The 21,024-nt window shown below is 47.3% G+C and overlaps 1 protein-coding gene across 2 annotated transcripts in view; it reads left to right on the forward strand.

Moving 5' to 3' along the window:
* The window catches only part of wdb (serine/threonine-protein phosphatase regulatory subunit widerborst), a 46,427-nt gene that overhangs the window by 19,600 nt on the left and 5,803 nt on the right, over positions 1-21,024 (forward strand). For both annotated transcript variants that reach the window (XM_077637173.1, XM_077637174.1), the window contains exons 3-9: positions 1,197-1,298; positions 5,698-5,790; positions 6,641-6,940; positions 9,291-9,344; positions 11,032-11,082; positions 14,001-14,120; positions 14,577-14,806. In XM_077637173.1, coding sequence (XP_077493299.1) covers positions 1,197-1,298; positions 5,698-5,790; positions 6,641-6,940; positions 9,291-9,344; positions 11,032-11,082; positions 14,001-14,120; positions 14,577-14,806 — 950 coding nt within the window. The remainder of the gene's footprint in view (positions 1-1,196; positions 1,299-5,697; positions 5,791-6,640; positions 6,941-9,290; positions 9,345-11,031; positions 11,083-14,000; positions 14,121-14,576; positions 14,807-21,024) is intronic.

The raw sequence follows: 21,024 nt of genomic DNA on the forward strand, positions 1-21,024 counted from the left end.
GCGCATGTCTTCACCAACTAATACTATCAAATTAATATTCACGCTTTGAGCTATGGGGCGGTAGTGACAGAGATATGTGTGCTGCATTCATTGGCGCGGACAACGTTGTGGCAGAAAACATGCCACTAGAGCAATATGTGCTGGCATTGACAGCACTACTGCAGAAACACGGCACTGAAGCATAGGCCACCGGCATACATTGGGTAAATTGGCAGTGACGGTGAAAATGTTGAATATGCTCATAACTGGCTCCCGGGGTCAGTGGACACCTCATTCGTGCTCGCTTAGTAATGCTAAACAACCAGCCAATTTTTTTTTTCTTGATCCCCGATTCTTCATCTGTCTTGTAACGAAACGTTACAGCGAAATATGCAGTCCATATTTCGAAAGTGACTTTTTTATGTGTGGTGGTTGAAAATTGTGAGTGAATCACATATTCAGCAGGTTCCCATTTATGGATCGCCATTGTTTTAAGTACCACCATGTAGAGAGAGGACAGTTTCCACTGGTTAGAATACGACAAATTTCCTGGCCAAATGCAAAACTGTTGAAGTGATAAACGAGGCAAGCGCGTGACTTAACTTTAAGGTTAATTTTCTCGGCTTCGCAACTTTTTGTGCGATTGCTGTCACTCTTCGCTTCGGAATTTTGCAACAAATGATAGTAGAGTGATTCTGTTCGATGCGCATGAATCCTGAGACATTGAGTAGTCTCTTTAAGGCTATTTTTCTATGTGCGCATGCAATATTAAGTTATTTTTGTATAAACATTTTCAAGGAAATATGCATGCTGGGCTTTTAACATTTATTACCACGACTGCTGGGTAAAGCTTTGTCAACATGGTGACATAAAAAACGTGCACTTTTCGCTTGCATATCTAACGCCTCGGGAATGAATTTATGAATGTTGGTAACTGCAGTTACTCAGCAACTTTAACAGCCAGCTTAAAACAAATGCAGTTGTAAATCAGCATGGAAAGTTACATACCTGTGCCAAATTTGATTACATTTCGTGGATAAATAACGAAAATGAGTTGAACAGTTGAACCTTAACTTTCACGCTTCCCAAGGGTTTTACATCTTTGGATTCGCATGTAAGATTCCAATAAATATAATGTGTTGAGTTTTGTGGTGTCAGAAGTGATATTTTCGCCCCATTGCACCTGACACTTTTGTGATTTCTTTCTCCCTGCTCAGATCTCTGCGAACCTCTTTCGGACACTACCTCCAAGTGAAAACCCAGACTTTGACCCTGAGGAAGATGACCCAACGTTAGAGGCCTCCTGGCCACATTTGCAGGTGAGACCTCTTGTTTTGTACTTCGTCAGGAAGGGTTGGTTGTCATGGGCAGATATTGTCGTCTTGGAGCACCATTTTACGAATATGTTCTGGCAGTGATCTTCACGTTGAACTTATTCTGAATTTTTCTTTTTATTCATTCATGAGATAGTGTCCTCACTAGACGTGCCAGTTTGGAATACAGCAAAAAGTCGGTGGACAACCGGGGCGTTATTACGAGTGAAAAGAAACACATACAGCATAGACCGCTTATAACGCATACCACGGGAGTCTGAAAAATCCGCATTATAAGCGGTACTGCACTGTAACCAAAATGTAGTTTTTCCACACATTTGCATCTTCAGAATGGCCAGCCTACCTTTCAAAGTGCACCTGACAACGCATCAGATGCACAGCACTGCAATCACTGGCAACATAGAAGCTTATTAAATCTTTTTGTCGAAGCGTTGTCTGGAGCTGCGACTGAACTGCATTGCTAATGACTTCATCTTCAAAAGCAGTGAAGCACTTGAGAGCTTGCTCGCTGAGGTTTCTCTGAGCGCAGTTTCTTGCAACAGTCCAACGGGTCTTTGCTCGAAACTTCTGATGCACTTTCATTCACTTCGTTTGGCTCATTCTCGGATAGAGGATCATCGCGACCGCGCACCGCTGCCACAATGTCTTCATCTGTGGCGGCTACTTCACACGCAACGCCGTCAGAGTCGGCGACGACGAGCTTATCTCGCGCTGGTCCTTGAAACGCTGAATATAACCGTTTAATGAGTTGAAACCATCATGCCCCAAAATGTTTGCAAGGCACCTGGCCTTGGCTTGCAATATCGAGCCACTCACAGAAACGCTGTGGACCCGGACCTTGCGAAACCGTTCAAACAAAGCAGCGGTATCTTTGTACTTTGACGCACGAATCTGCTTCCTTGCAAGTGACGCGGAGTCTTCCTGCAGCTGTTGTCGCAATTTGTCGCTGTTCTTCCGAATGGCGGATGCAGTAACGTCAGCAACACCATACTTTTTTGCCACCGTAGCCTTTTTCAAACCGCTCTCGGCGTCCCTCATAATGCTCTGCTTGGTTTCGACAGCTTGCCATTTTCTGGCTTTCGGAGGAGCTGACACCATCGGAACTGAAGACAGCCAAGGCTGGTAGACTTGCTTACGTTGTCAACTTCTCACTACATGCGACGACACAAATCTCGCTCATGGGCTCAGGCGTGACAAGACGCTGCCCCACACGCGCATGGTATGAGCAGCGCTTGCTGCGTCGTGCCGCGCACACGCCGCCACCGTTCCAGCATGCTCGCCTGGCCGTGCCATTACGTGCTTTCAAGTTTTGTCCAATCAGTGTGCCCAACGGAGGCACATCGGAGAGCGAGAGGAAAAACGACTGCTTTGCAACTTCTATTTATTTTTTCCATCCTCTCCTTCTTTCTGCCTCGCTTCGAACAACGCTCCCCGTCCCGCCTGTTGCCCCCTTCTTGTGCAATCTGGGAAGCACCCTCCTCGCGCCTGTTGGTACCCACGGGCCCATGCCAGTACACGGGCCGCCAGGCTTCTCGGAACCCGCACTATATGCGGTCTTCGGTTACGCGCTACCACGTATTAAGCGGTACGTCAATACATTGAACTCTATGGGAGGCTAAGTGGTTGCCACAAAAAGCCGCATACAATGCAGTCCCGCATTATAAGCGGTTACATTATAAATGGTCTGAGCTGTATTTTATTTCATCTGGGCACCGCCACAAGATGCCCCTACCTCGGATCAGTTGTTACTACTAAGTTGTTATCGGTAGCCTTAGATCATTTGTCAGCTCCACTTGTAACTGTTATGCTTAGCACTTACTTTATAAACTAGAAAGCCTTGGTCAGAAATAACTGCCATAACCTCCAATTTACCTGGTTAGCCCATATATGCCGAAGCTTCAGAAATTTGGGAAATTTAAAATATTTTTTCTACGTAAAATGTTTTGTACATAATGGCTGGCTAGTTGATTGTGCATATTTAAGACTGCAGCTCAGTAACAACACGAACAAGACGAGAAAAGGTTGCAAACACAGACGCTGTTTGCTTACTTTCATTGTCTTGTCTGTGTTGCTACTGCGCTGTAGTTTTAAACAAAATGTTTATTTCACGTCTCACGATCAACCTTTCATTGGTGGAAATATTTTTCTCTGTACCGACTTTTGAGCCCTCCTGCAATCGTATAATACTAGGCAAATTCGTTACCTGTTATGTGTGTTAAAGCTTCAAATATTTCGCATCAACTTTAAAATCACATTTCTCATCACGTGCTTTGGTTTCCTTATGGAAATTCACAAAAATTGTTTTGTTTTTTTACTTGCAGAATTACAGTGTAGTCGATAGAGTCGAATTTCAAAAATGGCCTCCAGAGAAGACTAGCAGATCTTTGTGAAAGCACAAAACTGAACGCACACCACACAACCCTTACACAGGAAATGTTTAGGTCTTCTTGAGCCTACGCTAGCGGGTTGTTGAAGGTGGGGATCGGTGTCGCTTCTCGACACAACCTCGGTCAAGACGACGCCCGCTCCGACCCGGACAGGAGTGCCGCTGAGTGAAGGAGTTCGTTAGTGGAGAAAGAAGACTTGGTTATTACATATTTACAAGCATGTGAGTTCAAAAGTGAGCTGCTTCAACTGCGTCCGTCGTCCAGTTTTATACACTTCTTCTTCCCTAAATTCCTCAGGTTGGGGACGCCCTCGCCATGGTAGGAGTGGCCGAAAACTTTCACTCGCACGCACAAATGGACACCTCCGGCGGTCGGCGACCCCTATTCTTCATTCGAAGAATCAGACGTGCAAACCCGAAGCACCAGGTCGGGAGATGAGCTATAGTGGTTGTGCCATTAGTGAGGCCGGCGAAGCCTGTGGACGAATGGCTCCGAAGACCTCCGAAAGAGTTGACTCCCTCGCTGGAGCTCTTGCTCGTTCGGATCCCGGGAATCCAGATTGGTTGTGCCATTAGCGAGCACGGGGAAGGTTTGAAGAAGGTCGCGGCCGCTTGCTAGCGGCAACGGCGGCGCGGACTCCTGAAAGGGGATTTCCTCACAATCCTGCTCCCCGTTTGGTTCCACGCCACGACCGGGCGAAGCGCGGTAATGGCACCACGCTGACACATGGCGAGAGTTGCTGTCTCGGTGGCAAATCACGGGACCTGCTGGCGCCAGTCCTAATAGGGTGCAGTCTTTTACACAATGAACGGTTTGAGTTAGTGCGCAAAGAAGTGGCGTCCTACATGTAGGATGCTAGGCATGTATGGGTCAAGCTAAATGCACGTTAGGTGTGCTGTCATGTTTGCCCTTGTTTAGCTTTCTTTGTCTTTATCTTTTTATAAGGTTCGCAATTCAAGGTGCACCCTGATGTTCTAGTAGGCTTTCTCGGCTCTCATCCAGCGATAAAATGGCCTGAGCTGCTCTTTGGGGTTCGAGTCACCGTTCCCTTTTTTTGTTTGTCTCTGAAACCACTTGTACATGCCACTTTACTGCACTTTCCTCCTACAACTTCGTCATTCTCCTCTTTTTTTTTCATGCTTTTCTATTTATGCAGCAGCTTAGCGAGTTGATATTGTCTTCACCGCTTTGCTTCAGCATGGCGCCTTGCTGTATCCACTGGATCCATCAGTTTTTCATGTAGTGCTTCATCAGTCGTCATTTGAGCTCCTGGGCCGGTGAGCGTTTGGCGCTCGTTCACGGCTACATTCAAGATGGCTGTCATTCTTTGCGCCGAAGAAACGAACAACTGCATGCCAGGCTGCAAGTTCTGATGTTTCGTAAGAGGTGGTACAGGTGTGGTCGCTGCAGCAAGGCCAAACTTTCAGCCGTTCCACTCAGTGTCGTGGTGTGCTCGTTTGCAGAGTGGGGGATTTCACTGGATGACGACATTAGAATGACTTGCTGTGGGACCACAACAGCGATGACGGTTCCAGCTCTAGTGAAGACGATGACGCAAGTGTGTACGAGTAGTCCAGTGAATAATACATTTTCACTTTGCAATGTGCCCACAGACAGCTCTCGCCTTTTTTTTTTTTTTTTTCCTGACATGCGTTATGGAGGGGGGTCCACTTAGTCTTGTAAATATAGTATGAAGCAGTCTTTACACAATAAGGCACTCCTTCTCTACTACAACAGACTTGTCATTTGTGGTGTTACTGAAGTCAGGTTGGGTGTCCTGCCTGCATCATTGCTTCACGAGAACAAGATTTTATATTGTTAATGATAGCTAAACATTCTACATGGTCTGTGCTTGAAGTAAAGTTGGGCTTTCTTTAGCTGAGCTTATTCTTGATGTTTGCTTCTGCACCTCTTGTTTGCTGTTCTTTTTCACAGTGTGGCATTGTTTATAAGTGTTTGTCACGCTTTTTTCATATTCAACTCCATGGCTTCTGCAGCTTGTGTACGAGTTTTTCCTGCGGTTTCTGGAGTCTCCAGACTTCCAGCCAGCACACGGCAAGAGAGTCATAGACCAGAAGTTTGTTTTACAGGTGAGACTTGGATTTTTGTATGCCGTCGATGTTTCTAAGACTTAAGTTTCTCTCGCACGCTGCTTATTTCTGACATGTTCATGTGCCTTTGATATGGTTGGCATATGGAGTACCAAGTTGAGCAGGCATGTCATTAAGTGCCTGGCGAGGCTTGGCAATTTAAGGTTTGCTTTTGGAGATTTGCCAACTGAGAAGCCTAGGTGGTTGTATGGACTGAATTAGAGTGAGTTGTGTGTTTTATAAACCTCAGCACGGTTTGTAAGCAGGGTGCAGTTTCCTCCACGGGAGGTTGAGGTTTTGCTCTTGGTGAAATGTAGCCGTCAATGCTGTCATGCTTGTTGCCCCATTCAGGCTTCCCGGGATCACTCTGGCAACTCCAAGGGGGGCTTGACAGTGAGAGTATAATGTGTACGCAGCTTCCTTCCCCACAACAGTTGTTGCGTAGTGTATATAAAGAATGACCGGAATGAAGTCACAGTTATTGTCAATTGAGTCATCACTGTGGCAGCTTGTGGAGCGATTTCTGACAGCGAGGACATAAAATGGGTGCAGTTTTTATGTGTGGCAGTTTTTCGTTGCATGGTGTAATACATAACCAGGATGAAATCACGCTTACTTCCTTATTGAGGTTAGGCTTGTGGATGTTCGCAGAGCTGTTTGATATGAAGGGCCTGAAAACATGCTTTACCCGTGCCACCTAGAGCACAGTGGTGTATGGAGCTGTTTGACAGTGCGGACTTAGGATCGCTGCATTTTTCTATGCAGCAGTGATCTTACATAGTGTATAGAATAGCCGGAACGAGGTCATGCTTATTTCCCCTTCTGGGTTCTTCGTTGTCACTGTGCGCAGCTCCTGGAGCTGTTCGACTCGGAGGACCCCCGGGAGCGGGACTTTCTCAAGACGGTCCTGCACCGGATCTACGGCAAGTTCCTGGGGCTGCGGGCGTTCATCCGGAAGCAGATCAACAACATCTTCCTGAGGTTCATCTACGAAACGGAGCACTTCAACGGGGTCGGCGAGCTGCTGGAGATCCTGGGCTCGATCATCAACGGCTTTGCGCTGCCCCTCAAGGCTGAGCACAAGCAGTTCCTGGTCAAGGTGCTCATCCCCCTGCACAAGCCCAAGTGCCTGGGGCTGTACCACGCACAGGTGCGTGTGGGCGTCCCACGAGAGAAAGATTGCGGTCCTTTTGAAGGGACACTGAGGACAAATGGAAGTTTGCTTGTGTCAATTGATCGCACTCTCTCAAGGACAAAGCTACTTTAACTGAAAGTGAAGCTTTTATAAGCTAGAAAAGGCTTAGAAGGGTTCAGGAAGGCTCAGCTGGAAAATGTAGTAGCCGGAAAGCACGTGTGACAAAAAGGTACAGCCTTTGTCAAAAGTACACAGCCCAAGGGGCGTTTGCTTCCAAGTCGTGTAGCGAGGCTCTTGCAGCCTATTTGACAGTCTTGAGCTTGGGAGGTTTGAGGACGCAAGTTCTTCCCACCATTGTGAGATTAGGGTCCCTTTGTATGCAAGAAGAGCCGTGCTTGCAGGGCTCAGTAAAAGACTCCTTGAGATGTATACTTTTGGCAAAGACTGTACATCATTTTCCTGTGATGCTTCATCATGCTTCTCTGGAATTTGCAAGGCTTTGTGGCCCTGTCCATTGTTCACATGCACGGAATGCCCTAAAAGCCCTGCAGTGGCTCCCTGTCTGTCTGATCAGTTGATGGTGGAAGGTAGGCAGCAGCAATGATTGAGGGAGAGCTGAGCTAGCAATGTTTGGGCACGTTCATGCTCTTCTGCGCTGTTTTCACGGTAGCTGTTTTAAAAACCTCTTCTGTTTGAGTCTAGGAATGGCTTGATTGAGCTTGGCTGGAAGTTTATGCATATAGCCTTCGGAGCAAAGTATATTGAATGTTTCTGCCAGTTTGGTGCTTTGTGTGAAGACGCTTTGATTTACTGTAAAAAATGGGTATGACACAATAGCGTTAATGAGTTGCTTCAGTAGCGTGCAATCCACTTTGCAACATTGCAGACACATACACTGTTCTTTTGGAGGTTGGCACTGAGAAATTAAACAAAGACGACGCACACTTTACACTACTTGCGCGTCGTCTTTAGGGGCAGATCACAACGGTTTTCTGGTGGCTGCCACATGCTGGTGCCAGCATGCACTTTGCTACTTGCTTAATTACTAATTCTGCAATCATAGTGTCTCTAATTTCTACTTCCATAATTATAACCTAATTATGCACATCCTCTTTTAGCATACAATCGTAAGATACCACTTTACGTAAAAGACCACACGACATACAAATAAACCCCGCTTCTACCTGAGCTGTACAAGCATGCCTACATGGCTTAGGGGTAGTGTGTCTGACTTGCAACCCAAGGGTCGCAGGTTTGAATCCCGACGAAAATTCTTCAAATTTTTCTTTTAAATGTAAATCATTTACTTTATAAAGTTGCATCATTTGAGACACCCGGTGACTTCTGATTCGCATTGCATGTCTTATTTCTTATGATGTCTTCGACTGGTCGCTTTATATCGCTCTAGAGCGCTCCGAGAGGCGACCGTACATTTGGCTGGTCGAAACCGGCTTCTCTGACTACATTCGGCTGGTTCTTTCTGAGCGCTCACCTCCTGCTCAGAGCGCTCTGACGCGCTCCGAGAAAAAGGTCGGAGCGGCTCCGAGATGAGCCCACGTGACAGAGCCACTTCCGCCATTTCGCGAAAGCGGTGCGAGGCCTCAACATCCCCTACGTGTAGGCAGAAGCAAGTGTAGGCTTCTGACGCAGTCACACTTGCTGTGTTGTGTTTTGCGGGTGCCGTGCTGTGTGAGGCAAAATGTTCAAGGAACTCCAGATAAGCATACACTAGGGACGCGGTCTGTGTTGCTGTCGCATGACACACAGCGATTCCAGCAGCGGCTCAGACGAGGACGACAGTGCTATCCTCAAGGCGATGTTCGAAAAATGAGCGTCCGATGGGACGGAAAGCCGGGGTAGTGATTGATACAGTCTAAGCGGTGACTACAATGCAAACTGTGTGTGCAACCACGTGTGGCTAAAGGTAATCAAGGGACCTTACGTGCGGCTACTGTTGACATCAGCAGCGGTGCCGCGTCAGGGTTCCGGAAGTTACGTCCTCCTCCTGCCTCCTGCACTTCCGCTCTAACAATTCGCTGACCATTCGGCTTGACTAGTCTCGCTGTGCGCTCAGAGCTAGAGCGGCTCCCACTCAGCTAGATCCCAACCGGATCGCGGGAGCGACCAGTCGAAAGCACCATTAATCACCTTCATTCCACAGATCCGTGTGTGACATGGGTTTTCACTGCGTGATGCCTATGGGACCACGCCACTTTTTCTACTGAACGTTAAAACCTAAATTGGTTCACCATGGACGCGTTGCAAATTGTGTTGAGCCCGATAGTGCCTTCACTCAAGGGCACTGCCAGGTCCCTACTGCAAAAGTACTGCTAATTGTTACTTTTCTTCTTCCTTCTACTTCCAGCTGGCATACTGTGTGGTTCAATTTCTCGAAAAGGATGCCACACTTACAGAACAAGTGAGTGCAACTTTTTCTTCGCATTGTGTGTTTTTTTTTTTGCTTCTTGTATGGATCAGTCTACGAGAGACGTTGAGTCCTTGAATTGCCTGAGTCGCATTTCAAGCAACGTTCAATGCTTCAGCTTGTTGCAAAGTCTTGGTTTGAGACCTTTGGCATTTAATAATCACGCATAATTCAAGCTGCCTAGTGCTTGGCTCATTATAGCCTCAGCTGGTGCTGCATAATTAATCGTCAACTACTAATAAACCCGTGTTGCTGAAGACCCATGCTTAGGTAAAAGCAGACCGAGTTTACAAAGCCAAGAGAAGCAGGTTTGGTGTAATTCTAGAATCTAAGGATACCTTAAGGTCGTTCGAAATTCAATGTGTTTTGAATATGTAATCAGATTCTCCACTAGACCAGATAAGACTGTTTTGTAATATTAAATACTGCATATTACCATGTATGGGTTGATTCTGAATATAAGTTCACCGTCCCCCCAACTTACAGTCCTCACTGTCCAGTAAGAAATTTGACAACAAAAAAAAGACTCCGAAATATAACTACCACACTTTTAAGTATGCAGTTTCTAGCGAGATAGTATCTTGGCGCTTGTGCAGTTCAAAGCAGCACACACACACAAAAAAACTTAATGATGCAGTCGTGAGGCCAGCTGTCGGAGGGAAATGGAGATCAGAGGCGATAAAACAGCGCTCCATCCTGCCTTTCACACCCAAGTGCGGCCCGGCCGACTAGTGTCAAACCGAACTATCAACGATCCTGTAGTTTCCGATTATTCCACCACGCACGCTCTGGAGGTTTCCAGAAGTTTTGTGTCACGATGTTTACTGCTCCTGCGGGAGAGCGACTGCCAGTGCTAGAGAGCTGGATAAACAGCGTGCAATTTGAATTTTCGTTAGAGGAACCAATTTGCGTAAAAATTGGATCGCGGCCGGCACGAGGCGCATACTACCCATGGTTCGGCCAAAACCACCTCAGACCTCACTGATAGGTCAGCTCCGGGCATAGGTCAGCCACCCCAATCTCGGAGATGGGCATTTTGTAAATAAAGGTCGACTTATGCGTAGCTATTTGGAAGTTGTAGAAGACATTGCAAAAAAAAAAAAAAAAAGTGCCCGTATTCTTGGTGAAATAAACTTGCACTGGAAAGGGGAGAAAGTATGCAGTATTAATTTAAGGTTCATGATTAGGGTTTTTGTATTTGCTATGTATTCATTATGTGTTTGCTAGTGCATTCGCTTTAGACCTCAAGGTGTCTGCCTCTCTTGGCAGCGGCTGAAATAACAGGTCTCAGTGGATGCAGTTCTGGAATGAAATGAATCCACAGTACCGCTTGTAATAAATGAAGGTTTCACTTGTTTCATGGGGAAGTATTTGCGACACTTTCTTGCACTTTGCTGTATTTACGTGCTTCTTATGTGCATGGTAGAGGGTTCATATCTGGCTCTGCCCAGCTTCCTGCTTTGAGCTCAACAAGAAGGTGATTAAAATCCAAGCCTGTTTTCTGCAGAAGCCAGCTCATCAGTATGGGTGTTCATGTCTGCAAGGAGTCAGCCATTCCGTCTCACAGAAAGGAATCTATCCCCGATAGGATGGCTTGTTTTTATAGCAGTGCAGTGCTTTCGTTTGTGCTAAAGGGAGACTGTTTTTTTTTTTCTCCTCCTCCCCACCCCCCCGTGTGCAGGTCATGAAGGGCTTACTAAAGTTCTGGCCAAAGACTTGCAGTCAGAAAGAGGTGAGTCTGGTGGTTGATTTCTGTGGAGACGCTGCGTTCCTTCTATTGTATTGTTCATGTTGTTTTGCTTGGTAGTGAATGTGACCTGCACGCAGGAACGGTGAGAAATGTACAACAGAAATTAGCTGGCTTCTCAGGACGATGCAGCTTGGAACTCTGGGATGTCAGCAATGATGGCAGCACTGTTGTCATCAACTGCAGAGAGTTTCTCATACGTACCTACAGGGAAAACTGGTAGCGCTGCACTGGAATGCCGGGAAGATGAGGTTTCATATTTGGCTTGGACAGTGTTGGGCCTGAAACCTCGATTCAGTCGTAACACTACAACTTTCCCCGAGGCAGATCTCTAATGAATGCTTTGCTGATTTCCATACCAACCTAAATGCAAACATCCACTCATGTTAAATTTGTTAAACGAGTAAAAAGAATGCTTATTAAAGGAATTCAGTTCGCACAGGGTGGAGAGCATTGCAGCTGCAGTGGCTAGACCTGTCCAGTGTATCGTGGTGCAGCCATGGTTCAGAGGCAGAATCCACGTTTTCGTCCCAACACTAGACAAGCCAAATGCGAGATCATCCCATTATACCCTTGATGGATGAAGCACTCTTATAAAAAAAAACTCTCGTAGACGGTGGCGCCACGTTTTTCTCTAGGTAAATTTGAGAAACTACGGGCAACAGCAGGCGCCTCTTCATATGCTACTTGCTCAAAAAATGGTTTGACGTTTGGCATAACTCGCTGCTCGGTTGATGAGGCACACAGGAAGATCCTGAGACTTCGCATGGTTCTGTGGAATTTTTTACAATTTTACGATTTTGTGGAAACAATTTTTTACATGTTCTTCCCCAAGTGGAAGCTCAGTATTACATAATCTTCATCGACGCAGATGCATTTCTTAAGCTGGCAGGTCAGTGTGTTGTGTCGCTTTGCTTGCGGGTGTTGCCCCTTTCTTCAATTTAGAGTGGATTACCAGCCGTTGTTGAGTAGCGTAATGTTCGTTCACGTGGGCTTTTGAAAACCACTCGCTGAAGCCGTATGTACGAATGCCGGTGCGGTCAGTCGGATGGAAGGAACTGTACAAGGCTTTTGTGTGTGATGACAGGAGGGGTTCATTTACAACCGGACACAATCACATTTACGGAGTTTTCTGCTGGAAAATGTAATTTTGTTGAGCTTTTGGTGTCCATGCAACACGCTGCCACCCACGCTTGAAAGCGAGTGCTAGCGAGACATGGACGAAAAAAAGACGAGACACAAGGAGAAATAGTCATCTCTTTCATCTTGCCTCGTGGAACGTCTCTGTGAGGCTAGGTTTTCCTTCGTGGCCAGAGTGCAATAAAGAGGCATTCAAAGTAAGCCTGGGCAGCTGACCTTTCCTTGATCATTTCTTGCTTCGTTCGGTCAAATCTTGGTCGCTGTCATCGGCGAGTCTAAATTTCCTTTTCTACCAATGTTGCCAATCTGGCAGGGGTGGGCATTGGTCAAGAATGCCCGGGTTTGGGCCTTTAGCGGCGACAGCCGACCACTCTGTGAACCTGCCCTACCTAGTTTAAGCATCACGATGTGGCTAGGCCTGGGATGATGGTGCACCATGATGTAATAGAGTCGCCGACCTATTTTCGGACATGAAGGGACCCAAAAATGGTCCAAATAATCAAACAGTCCGCAAAAATCTATGACGTACAAAAAAAACCACTTTATCGAGATGAAATCGGCTTCAAAATGTCACTGATTTTACCTTGCGGAAAATTTCTCTTGCCGGCAACGATTTCCGCCTGTATTTGCGCCAAAGCTGTGCTTTCACTGTACACGCTAGACAGCAAGGTCATGGCATTTAGTTGAATACTTCCCACACTTCTTTGACGGCCCCGGCGGCACCGGCGGGGCCATGTTTTCCACAGCCCGAGTGTGCACCACACCGCTCGTCAAACACACACAAAGACAAATCACTTTTCGTTCAGAGTGGTGGAATCGCCGGACACAAATCACAAAACAGCGAACGGATGTAACTTTGTGAAGACTAAGTGCCACTCGGTCGACGCGGTCAGAGAAATCCAAGTGACGAAACGGCGAATGGCGAATGTATGAGACCCGCCGCGGTGGCTCAGTGGTTAGGGCACTCAGCTACTGATCCAGAGTACCCGGGTTCGAACCCAACCATGGTGGCCGCGTTTCGATGGAGGCGAAATGCAAAGGTGCCCGTGTGCTGTGCGATGTCAGTGCACGTTAAAGATCCCCAGGTGGTCGGAATTATTCCGGAGCCCTCCACTACGGCACCTCTTTCTTCCCTCAGTCCCTCCTTTATCCCTTCTCTTAATGCGCGGTTCAGGTGTCCGCCGAGATGTGAGATAGCTACTGTGCAATTTGCTTCCCCCAACAACCAATTTTCAACGTATGGGACAGGCGACAACTGCCCACAGCAACGTCGGCGACAAAAGCAAGTCGACGGCGATGACAATCTGACTTCCACCTCGAAGTGTCAGAGATCGCAGGGACCTCTGCTGGCAAAAATAAGGTACCGAAAGTATGCCAAGCCAATCCAACTGCAGCATAAATCCACCTCAATCCAAGATGGCGCCTCTTGCGCCGGCAAAAAGCCGATAAGATGGCCGATTTTGGCCCGCAGGCGACTGAAATTAGTCCGAAAAATCGAACTTACGGACTTTTCAAGTCCGAAATATTCATCGCAAATATGTATACGCTTCTATGGGGTGACTGACAGTGCCTCATCGAGGTCCGAAATATCCTGCAGGTCCGAATTATTGGAGTCCGAATTACCCGTCGGCTACTGTAGTAGTAGTTAGTAATCACAGTTGTGTTGTGGTTAGTCAGCTTTCCTCTTCTGTTTTGTATATACTTGTGTTATGAGGGAGAGGGAGATTTGACTGACTGACTGCTGGAGTGGTTGTGGACTGCAGGTGATGTTTCTCGGCGAGATAGAGGAGATCCTGGACGTGATAGAGCCGACGCAATTTGCCAAGATTCAGGAACCCTTGTTCAAGCAGATAGCCAAGTGTGTCTGCAGCCCGCACTTCCAGGTGAGTGACCCCTTTTGTGACGACCCAGTTACGCGCCTTGTCACAGTCGTGTAAATACCGATTGTGGTTATGGAATTGCAGGTTGACCGAAAGCTGGTAAGAAAACGAGAAGGGGAACACCCCGTCGTGTTCGCTTGACTCGGATTGTGCAAATGTTGCGAGGGACTTGGAAAGGGGGTCTTGGTTGTTAGTTTGTCCTGGGCAGTACACTTATACGAGCACAGTTAAAGCGAATTTTCTTCTGGTTTGGTCCAGATATGTCGGGATACAATATTTTGTTCAACAACAGTAACACTGTTTGCACATGTCCTGGTAAATAAGTCAACTAGAGGGGCGACACTTAATGTGTTTGCTTAGATGTGGTTAGAGTGAATTTTTCCGCACATTTTAATTGAATTGTGTGGTAGTGCGAAGGTGAAGAAAAGTGGCGATTCCCCTCCCACTTCGGCAAACCAGGTGGCGGAGCGAGCGCTGTACTTCTGGAACAACGAGTACATCCTGAGCTTGATCGAGGAGAACAACCAAGTGGTGATGCCGCTCATGTTCCCCGCACTGTACCGCATCTCCAAGGAGCACTGGAACCAGACCATCGTGGCGCTTGTCTACAACGTGCTCAAGACCTTCATGGAGATGAACTCCAAGCTCTTCGACGAGCTCACATCCGCGTACAAGACCGAGCGGCAGAGGTGGGTCCCACGAGCATCAGGTGCAGGGAACTTGGGGAAACTTTTAACGAGGTTGTGCGTGCAAGGCAGAGCAGGCTGAGCGCATAGATCCGGCCAAATCGTATGTCACCACTGAAGAGTTCTTATGACGTACATATGAGAGTGGAGTGCTTTGAGCACCTTTGAAAGGTGGTAGTTCAGTAGTTACGATAGTAGTGGCGGTTGTGGTAGCTGCAACAGTAGCTCTGCAGTAATAGTTGGATTTAAAGCTGGTGGTCATGGTAGCATTGAGTGGAGGACATCTGAACATAATTTACGGCTAATCAGGTGTGGTTGGAATGGTAATAGCAGTGGCAGTTCAGATTAAAAGGTGCAGTGGCAACAAATGAGGCCATAGCACATCAAGACGTGAAGGCTGGCTCGCTCATAATAGTTGAGTAGGGCACAGATGAGGGGTTGGGGTCCAGTATGCCTTTGAAGGTCGACATGGCATTTCTAAGGCTTCTCCCTTGACGAAGCTCTTTTTTTTTTTTTTTTTTTCACTGTGTACAGTCGACGACCGAAAATTCGGGCGCCTGATTTTTCGGACATGCTTGATTATTCGGACTTTTTCGCGGCACCGCGACATGGCCCATAGAGCCAATGTATAAGAGCACCTGAAATTTCAGACGCACCGCAACTGACTGCTCGATTTTTCGGACCTTGTTCACACTCGCCGCCAATACTCAAGCCGCCATATAATGTGTACAGTGGAACCTCATTACTTCAAACTGCAGGAGAGATCAATAACTTGATCAAATAAAACGAAATTCAAGGTTAAAGGGGGCCTCTTGCGATACTGAAACTCTGCTTGAGTCGGCACATTGCGCTCGTATGGTTTTGAATTCGTACGGTTCTTGAATGTCTTCCGCTGCACAAACTTTTTAAAAGCAGTCAGAGTTCGCGGAATTCGTCTATGACGAGTCTTTCGTTTCCAGTATGGAAAGAGGTAGCAGTGAAACGCGTGGGGGGCATACAGCTTCATGGAGAGGGCGAGCGCGGGAGGAAACGGTGGTTCATTTTAAATTAAAGCGAGGTCAGCGTACCCGCGGCAAAATGCACCGCAACCCTGACTTTTGTATCGTAAAACCGTTATTAACTGGCATTTCGATGACAGGCAAGACGCCCCTCATTATACACAAGCCACCGCAGAGTGCATATCACCGACTACGATGCAGATTTTGGCTCTAGTCACTAGGCCTGATAACGGAGGCCAACACCGATGGAGCGCTTGCTTCGGCCGTTTCTCGGCTCTTATTGTTTCGCCATCTTCACGTTCTCGTTCTGGGCCCAGCGTACTGTGGGTGCAATGCAGTTCCCGCAGCGGCATGTTCGCTTTCCTGTTTAGACTGTGTCCCAACCCGTGCGTTCATCGGTGCCGTGCCGAGGGCAGCACAACCAGGCCGAGCTCGGGAAAGCGGTCGCCGCCCGTCGTCTGTGCACATATCGTACAGCGAAATTTATTCATTAGGAGCTTTAGAATGTGTGAAACATAACTGACCTCTTCCTCCAGCATAATGGCAATAAGTTCGTGATTTTTTTCGGTGAAATTTGATTTCCCGGACTGCCTGATTTTTCGGTCGTTTTCGCGGTCCCAAGAGGGTCCGAAAAATCGGTCATTGACTGTATAACAATAGACTGAAGCTCCAGATGTTCTTGTTCCGGTTGATAGATTAAACCATTGCTATTTTAAAACTTGTAATGCAGATTTGGTTGTTTAAGCCTGCCATGTCGCAGAGTCTTTGCAGAGCACAGCAATGGACTAGTCATCGTCTCTTGCATGCCTGTTTGTGTTGATGTAAACAGATGTGCAGAGGAAGCTTAAATTTTGCTTTGTAGTTGTGGTGACGAGAGGAAGCCGAAATTGTGATCCTTTTCAGTTGCTTTGTAGTTGTGGTGACGAGAGGGAGCCTAAATTATGATCCTATTTAATTGGTTTGTAGTTGTGGTGACGAGAGGAAGCTTAAATTATAGTCCTATTCAGTTGCTGTATAGTTGTGATGACGAGTGGAAGGTTAAACTATGTTCCTATTTAGTTGCTTTGTAGTTGTGATGACATCTGCTCACACTGCTTTTGTAGTAACAGTTAGAAGGAGGGTGCGAAAGGAGGTTGAGCAAAAAGTTGCTATAGTGGAGGGCTCTGAATTAATTCCAGCCTCCTGGGACGCACTGGTATCACGCAGCTCTGGCATATTTTGCATTTGGCTGCTGTCGAAACGCAGCTACTGGGGCCTTGATTCGGTTGCGAGTCAAAAAAAAGCAGCCGGAAATGTGCCCTAACTGCAAGGGCTGGTAAAACAAAAGCTTCAGAGTCCCTAGGAATGTTTCAAAGACCATGGATGTTCCGTGAATACTTGTTTTAGGACCACTGTTTTGGTAACGTTGATTAATAGTGCAGCACTTTGGGAAAGTGTTTGGAGCAAGGAGGTGATTCAGTATCATGAGGACATTGCCTTGCATATGGAATGGGAACCGCTGTTATGTTGTAGTACTGCGCGCGTCTTGTACACTTTGCCTTCAGACGGCCCACTGTTTTGTGTCTGTTATCTGTTATGTAATTGTGAGAGCAGGAAAGCCTGCAAGTTCCAGTGAACTACAGTATTTGCTCATGTAATTTGCACGCTTTTTCCTTAAATTAAGGCTTAAAAAAATGGGGGGTGTACAAATTACGTGGAGATTTCTTAACATGCTCTAAAAAAATTCAGCAAAGGTCATAATGCACAATATAACCGTATATTGCTGCTTACTGTCGACCCCCAACTAGCACCCATCCCTGGCCAACAATAGTAATAATTGGTTTTTGTGGAAAGGAAATGGCGCAGTATCTGTCTCATATATCAGCGGACAGGAAGGTAAGGGATAATCAAGAAGGGAACGAAGGAAGAAAGAGGTGCCGTAGTGGAGGGCTCCGGAATAATTTCGACCACCTGGGGACCTTTAACGTGCAGTGACATGGCACAGCACACGGGCGCCTTAGCGTTTTTCCTCCATAAAAACGCAGCCGCTGCGGTCGGGTCCGAACCCGGGTACTCTGGATCAGTAGTGGAGCGCCCTAACCACTGAGCCACCGCAGCGGGTCCATCGCTGGCCAAAAAAGCTTGAGTGTACACATACTCCTACACTCCATCCTGCCCTGTCCCGCCCCATGTTACGTAGTTCCCCATGGGATGGCATGGCGCAAGTTCGCAGCTCAAAGCAATAAACATGGAACGGTGCAATCGCAGAGCCAGCAGTTGGAGGCAAATGGAGATAAAATGGCGCCCATGCCATGCATGCGGTCTGGCTGACCAGCAACAAACCGAACAGCAAAACAGTTTTCGGTGGTTCCAGATTCCGGTGCTCAGCGGAGGTTACTGACAATTTGATCTTGCAACTGTTCTTCCGGGAAAGTGGCCACCAGCGCGAGCAAGCCGGGTGAACAGCGCGGAATTCAAATTTTTTTCAGCAGAATTAATTTACAAACGAATTAACGACTTTCACAGAGTGAGTAGCTCACCGTGTGAGCGGTGAGGAGGGAAAGATGAGACAATGAAGAGAGGGGAGTGGCAGTGGGAGAGAGAAGGGGAGAAAAAGAAGTGAGAGTATGCGGGGAGAAGGAGCTTGGCCTAGAGTCCCTCCCCAGGCAGCCGGGTAAACAAAATAACAAACCGAAAAACCGGCACATGCCAATGCTGAGGGTGCTCGTCGCGCTCGTGGGGGTCAGCGTTGGAAAGACAGAGTTGTGTTTGCTGCTGAGCAAGAAGGTGGTCGGCGGTGTAGCAAGACCGAGGAATGGCGGATGACGAATTCCTCACAGCAGCAAGAGCAGTGCCAGCGACAAAGTGTAGAGGGCGGATCTTCAACTGTCGGAACTCCCGTCTCGGACAATGTTCGTGCAGTAGGGCCGCACCTGAGCAAGAGCGTAGAATGCGTCTACGCGAAACAGCAGCCGTTGCCTACTCTCCGGCTCACGCTGATTGTTTAGCTGTTTTTATTTTTATTTTTCTCCTGCCAGGAATGGGCATCATCATTGAGTGCATGCTTCCAACGGCTCGGGCAAAACTATGTTAGATGCCGCATGTAGGTCGCCGCCTTGTATATGTCAATCACCCCCCCCCCCAAGTTTCGAATGGTAGTCTTACTGCGGAAGCACTACTTCTAGATGTCAAACCTGCTCACCAGCTTGTGTGAAGCTTGACCTTGAGCAAACCATAAATAAATAAAAAAAATACAGTCGAACCTCTCTACAACGAATGTCGCTTCAACGAAATGTTTCCATTTCCCAGTCAGCTCGCCATAGAAAGTAAAACGGAACAAATTTCTCATCACAACGAGCAATTTTTGGGGTGCGCTTCCACTTCAGCGAAATTTTTTGCTATGCGAAGCTCGGTTTAAAAATCTATCTTACATTAAAACAAGCATACCGCCGCCCATCTGTGTTCTTCCATAGGTGCACGCTGTTTTATTTCACTAAACTGGCTGGAACCAATTGATCCACTCATTAAAATGCACATGAAGACCGCCATTGCTTGGTGGTGATGAAAATCGGGCTGGCTGCCTTGCGACAAGGCGCAGGTGCAAGCTCCCGTTTTCTTCCAAGCCAGAGCCGCAACGAATCTGTCGCCAGAGGACGCAGCAGCCTGGCAACAGCAGCAGCGCGTTTGCCCTAGTTTTTTTCACTCGTGCTTGTGCGCTGCAATTGACACGAGCATGGCGACATTGTCTAGGAAGCGGAAGTTCCTTTCTTCCGAGCAGCTGAGGGATGAAGCCGTTATTGAGGGCGTTTGCCACAGCGACGCATCATCGGATGATGACAGCGACGCAGAGGATTTAGCACCACCATCTGCACTAAAAGTGATGGAAGCATTTGATGTGCTCCGCAGATTTATTGGTGCTCACGGTGACAATGTGCGATGCAACTGCAAAAAAAAAAAAAAGAAACATAAGAAGCTGATCGACTTCTTTGGAAATAAATGCTGTTTTTTGGGACTATGTAGTCCAACCTGACAGCGTTTTTTGGGATGTTTTCGCTTGAATGAAATTTTTCGCGTGCCTTATCAGTTTCGTTGTGGTGAGGTTCAACTGTAATGCCGCGATTGTGATTCGAACCTGCAGCAACGCTGGCCACTGCACGGGAGCACTAGGCTGACGCTGCAGCCGATCATGCCTCGTGCTGAACTGCAACACATTCTCACGCTGTGCTCTGCACATTGTCTTCTTTGTCAACTAATACTTCTATCAAACTAATATATTCGCGCTTTTATCTATGTCGCAGTAGGGAGAAAGAGATGTGTAATGTATGCATTGGCATGAACAACATGGTGGCAGAAATACACACTAGAGCAGTACTCAATGGCATTGACCACTTCTGCAGAAACATCGCATTGTAGCATAGGCCGCCAGCGTACATTGGGTAAATTGGCACTGTCGATGAAGGAGTTGAACATGCGCACAATTGGCTCCCTAGGTCAGTGGACACCTCAGTCGTGCTTTCGGGTATGTGGCAGTGCTGTCGATCTGCAGATAATTGTGCTTTTGCGCAATATTTTGTGCTTAGCAATGCAAAACCCCCAGCTAATTTTTTTTTTCTATACAAAGGTTGATTTATACGTGGCAGTATGTGGCATATTGCATGTTATGAACTTTGAATTCCTAAGGGAAGGATGTGTAGCGATGCAACCATTGCTATCGTTATTTATTTCCATTAAACTGTCGTTATTTCCCTGCTGACTCATTTCCACGTGTGTGTTTGCGTGTCTCAGGAAGGGGGTTGTGAACAAGGCTATCGAGGTGCTCTGGTTCTTGTGGCTTATCCTTGCACTCACTTTAAAATGCTGGTCATGCTCGCCCCCCCACGCATCACGTATGACTTCGCTTTGGCTTGGCCTCAGCAGTGCCTTCTTCCTTGAAGCGGTGCCCCCTTGCCTTTCATAGTTGCATGCTGCTGCTGCTGCACCGATCTTCTTAGGAGCTTTTTAGGTGGTCTCCCGCAAGAAGGAGGATAAAGTTTACGAGTCAAATTTTTGTATATATAGTTACGTGGTGACCAATCGAAGAATGAGGCGAGATGAACGATGGTAGTGAGAAGATTTTTTAATGGCTGCTGGCCTAGCACGAGCGCTCCGCGCCACTGCCAGCTTCGTCATCTTCGTGGCACTGCCCGGGGCTGCCGAGCGATCGTCCCGATCTAGAAGAAGACACTGACGAAGAGATGAGCTCGA

Source organism: Amblyomma americanum, chromosome 9, assembly GCF_052857255.1.
Source record: "Amblyomma americanum isolate KBUSLIRL-KWMA chromosome 9, ASM5285725v1, whole genome shotgun sequence".
Lineage (NCBI taxonomy): Eukaryota > Metazoa > Arthropoda > Arachnida > Ixodida > Ixodidae > Amblyomma > Amblyomma americanum.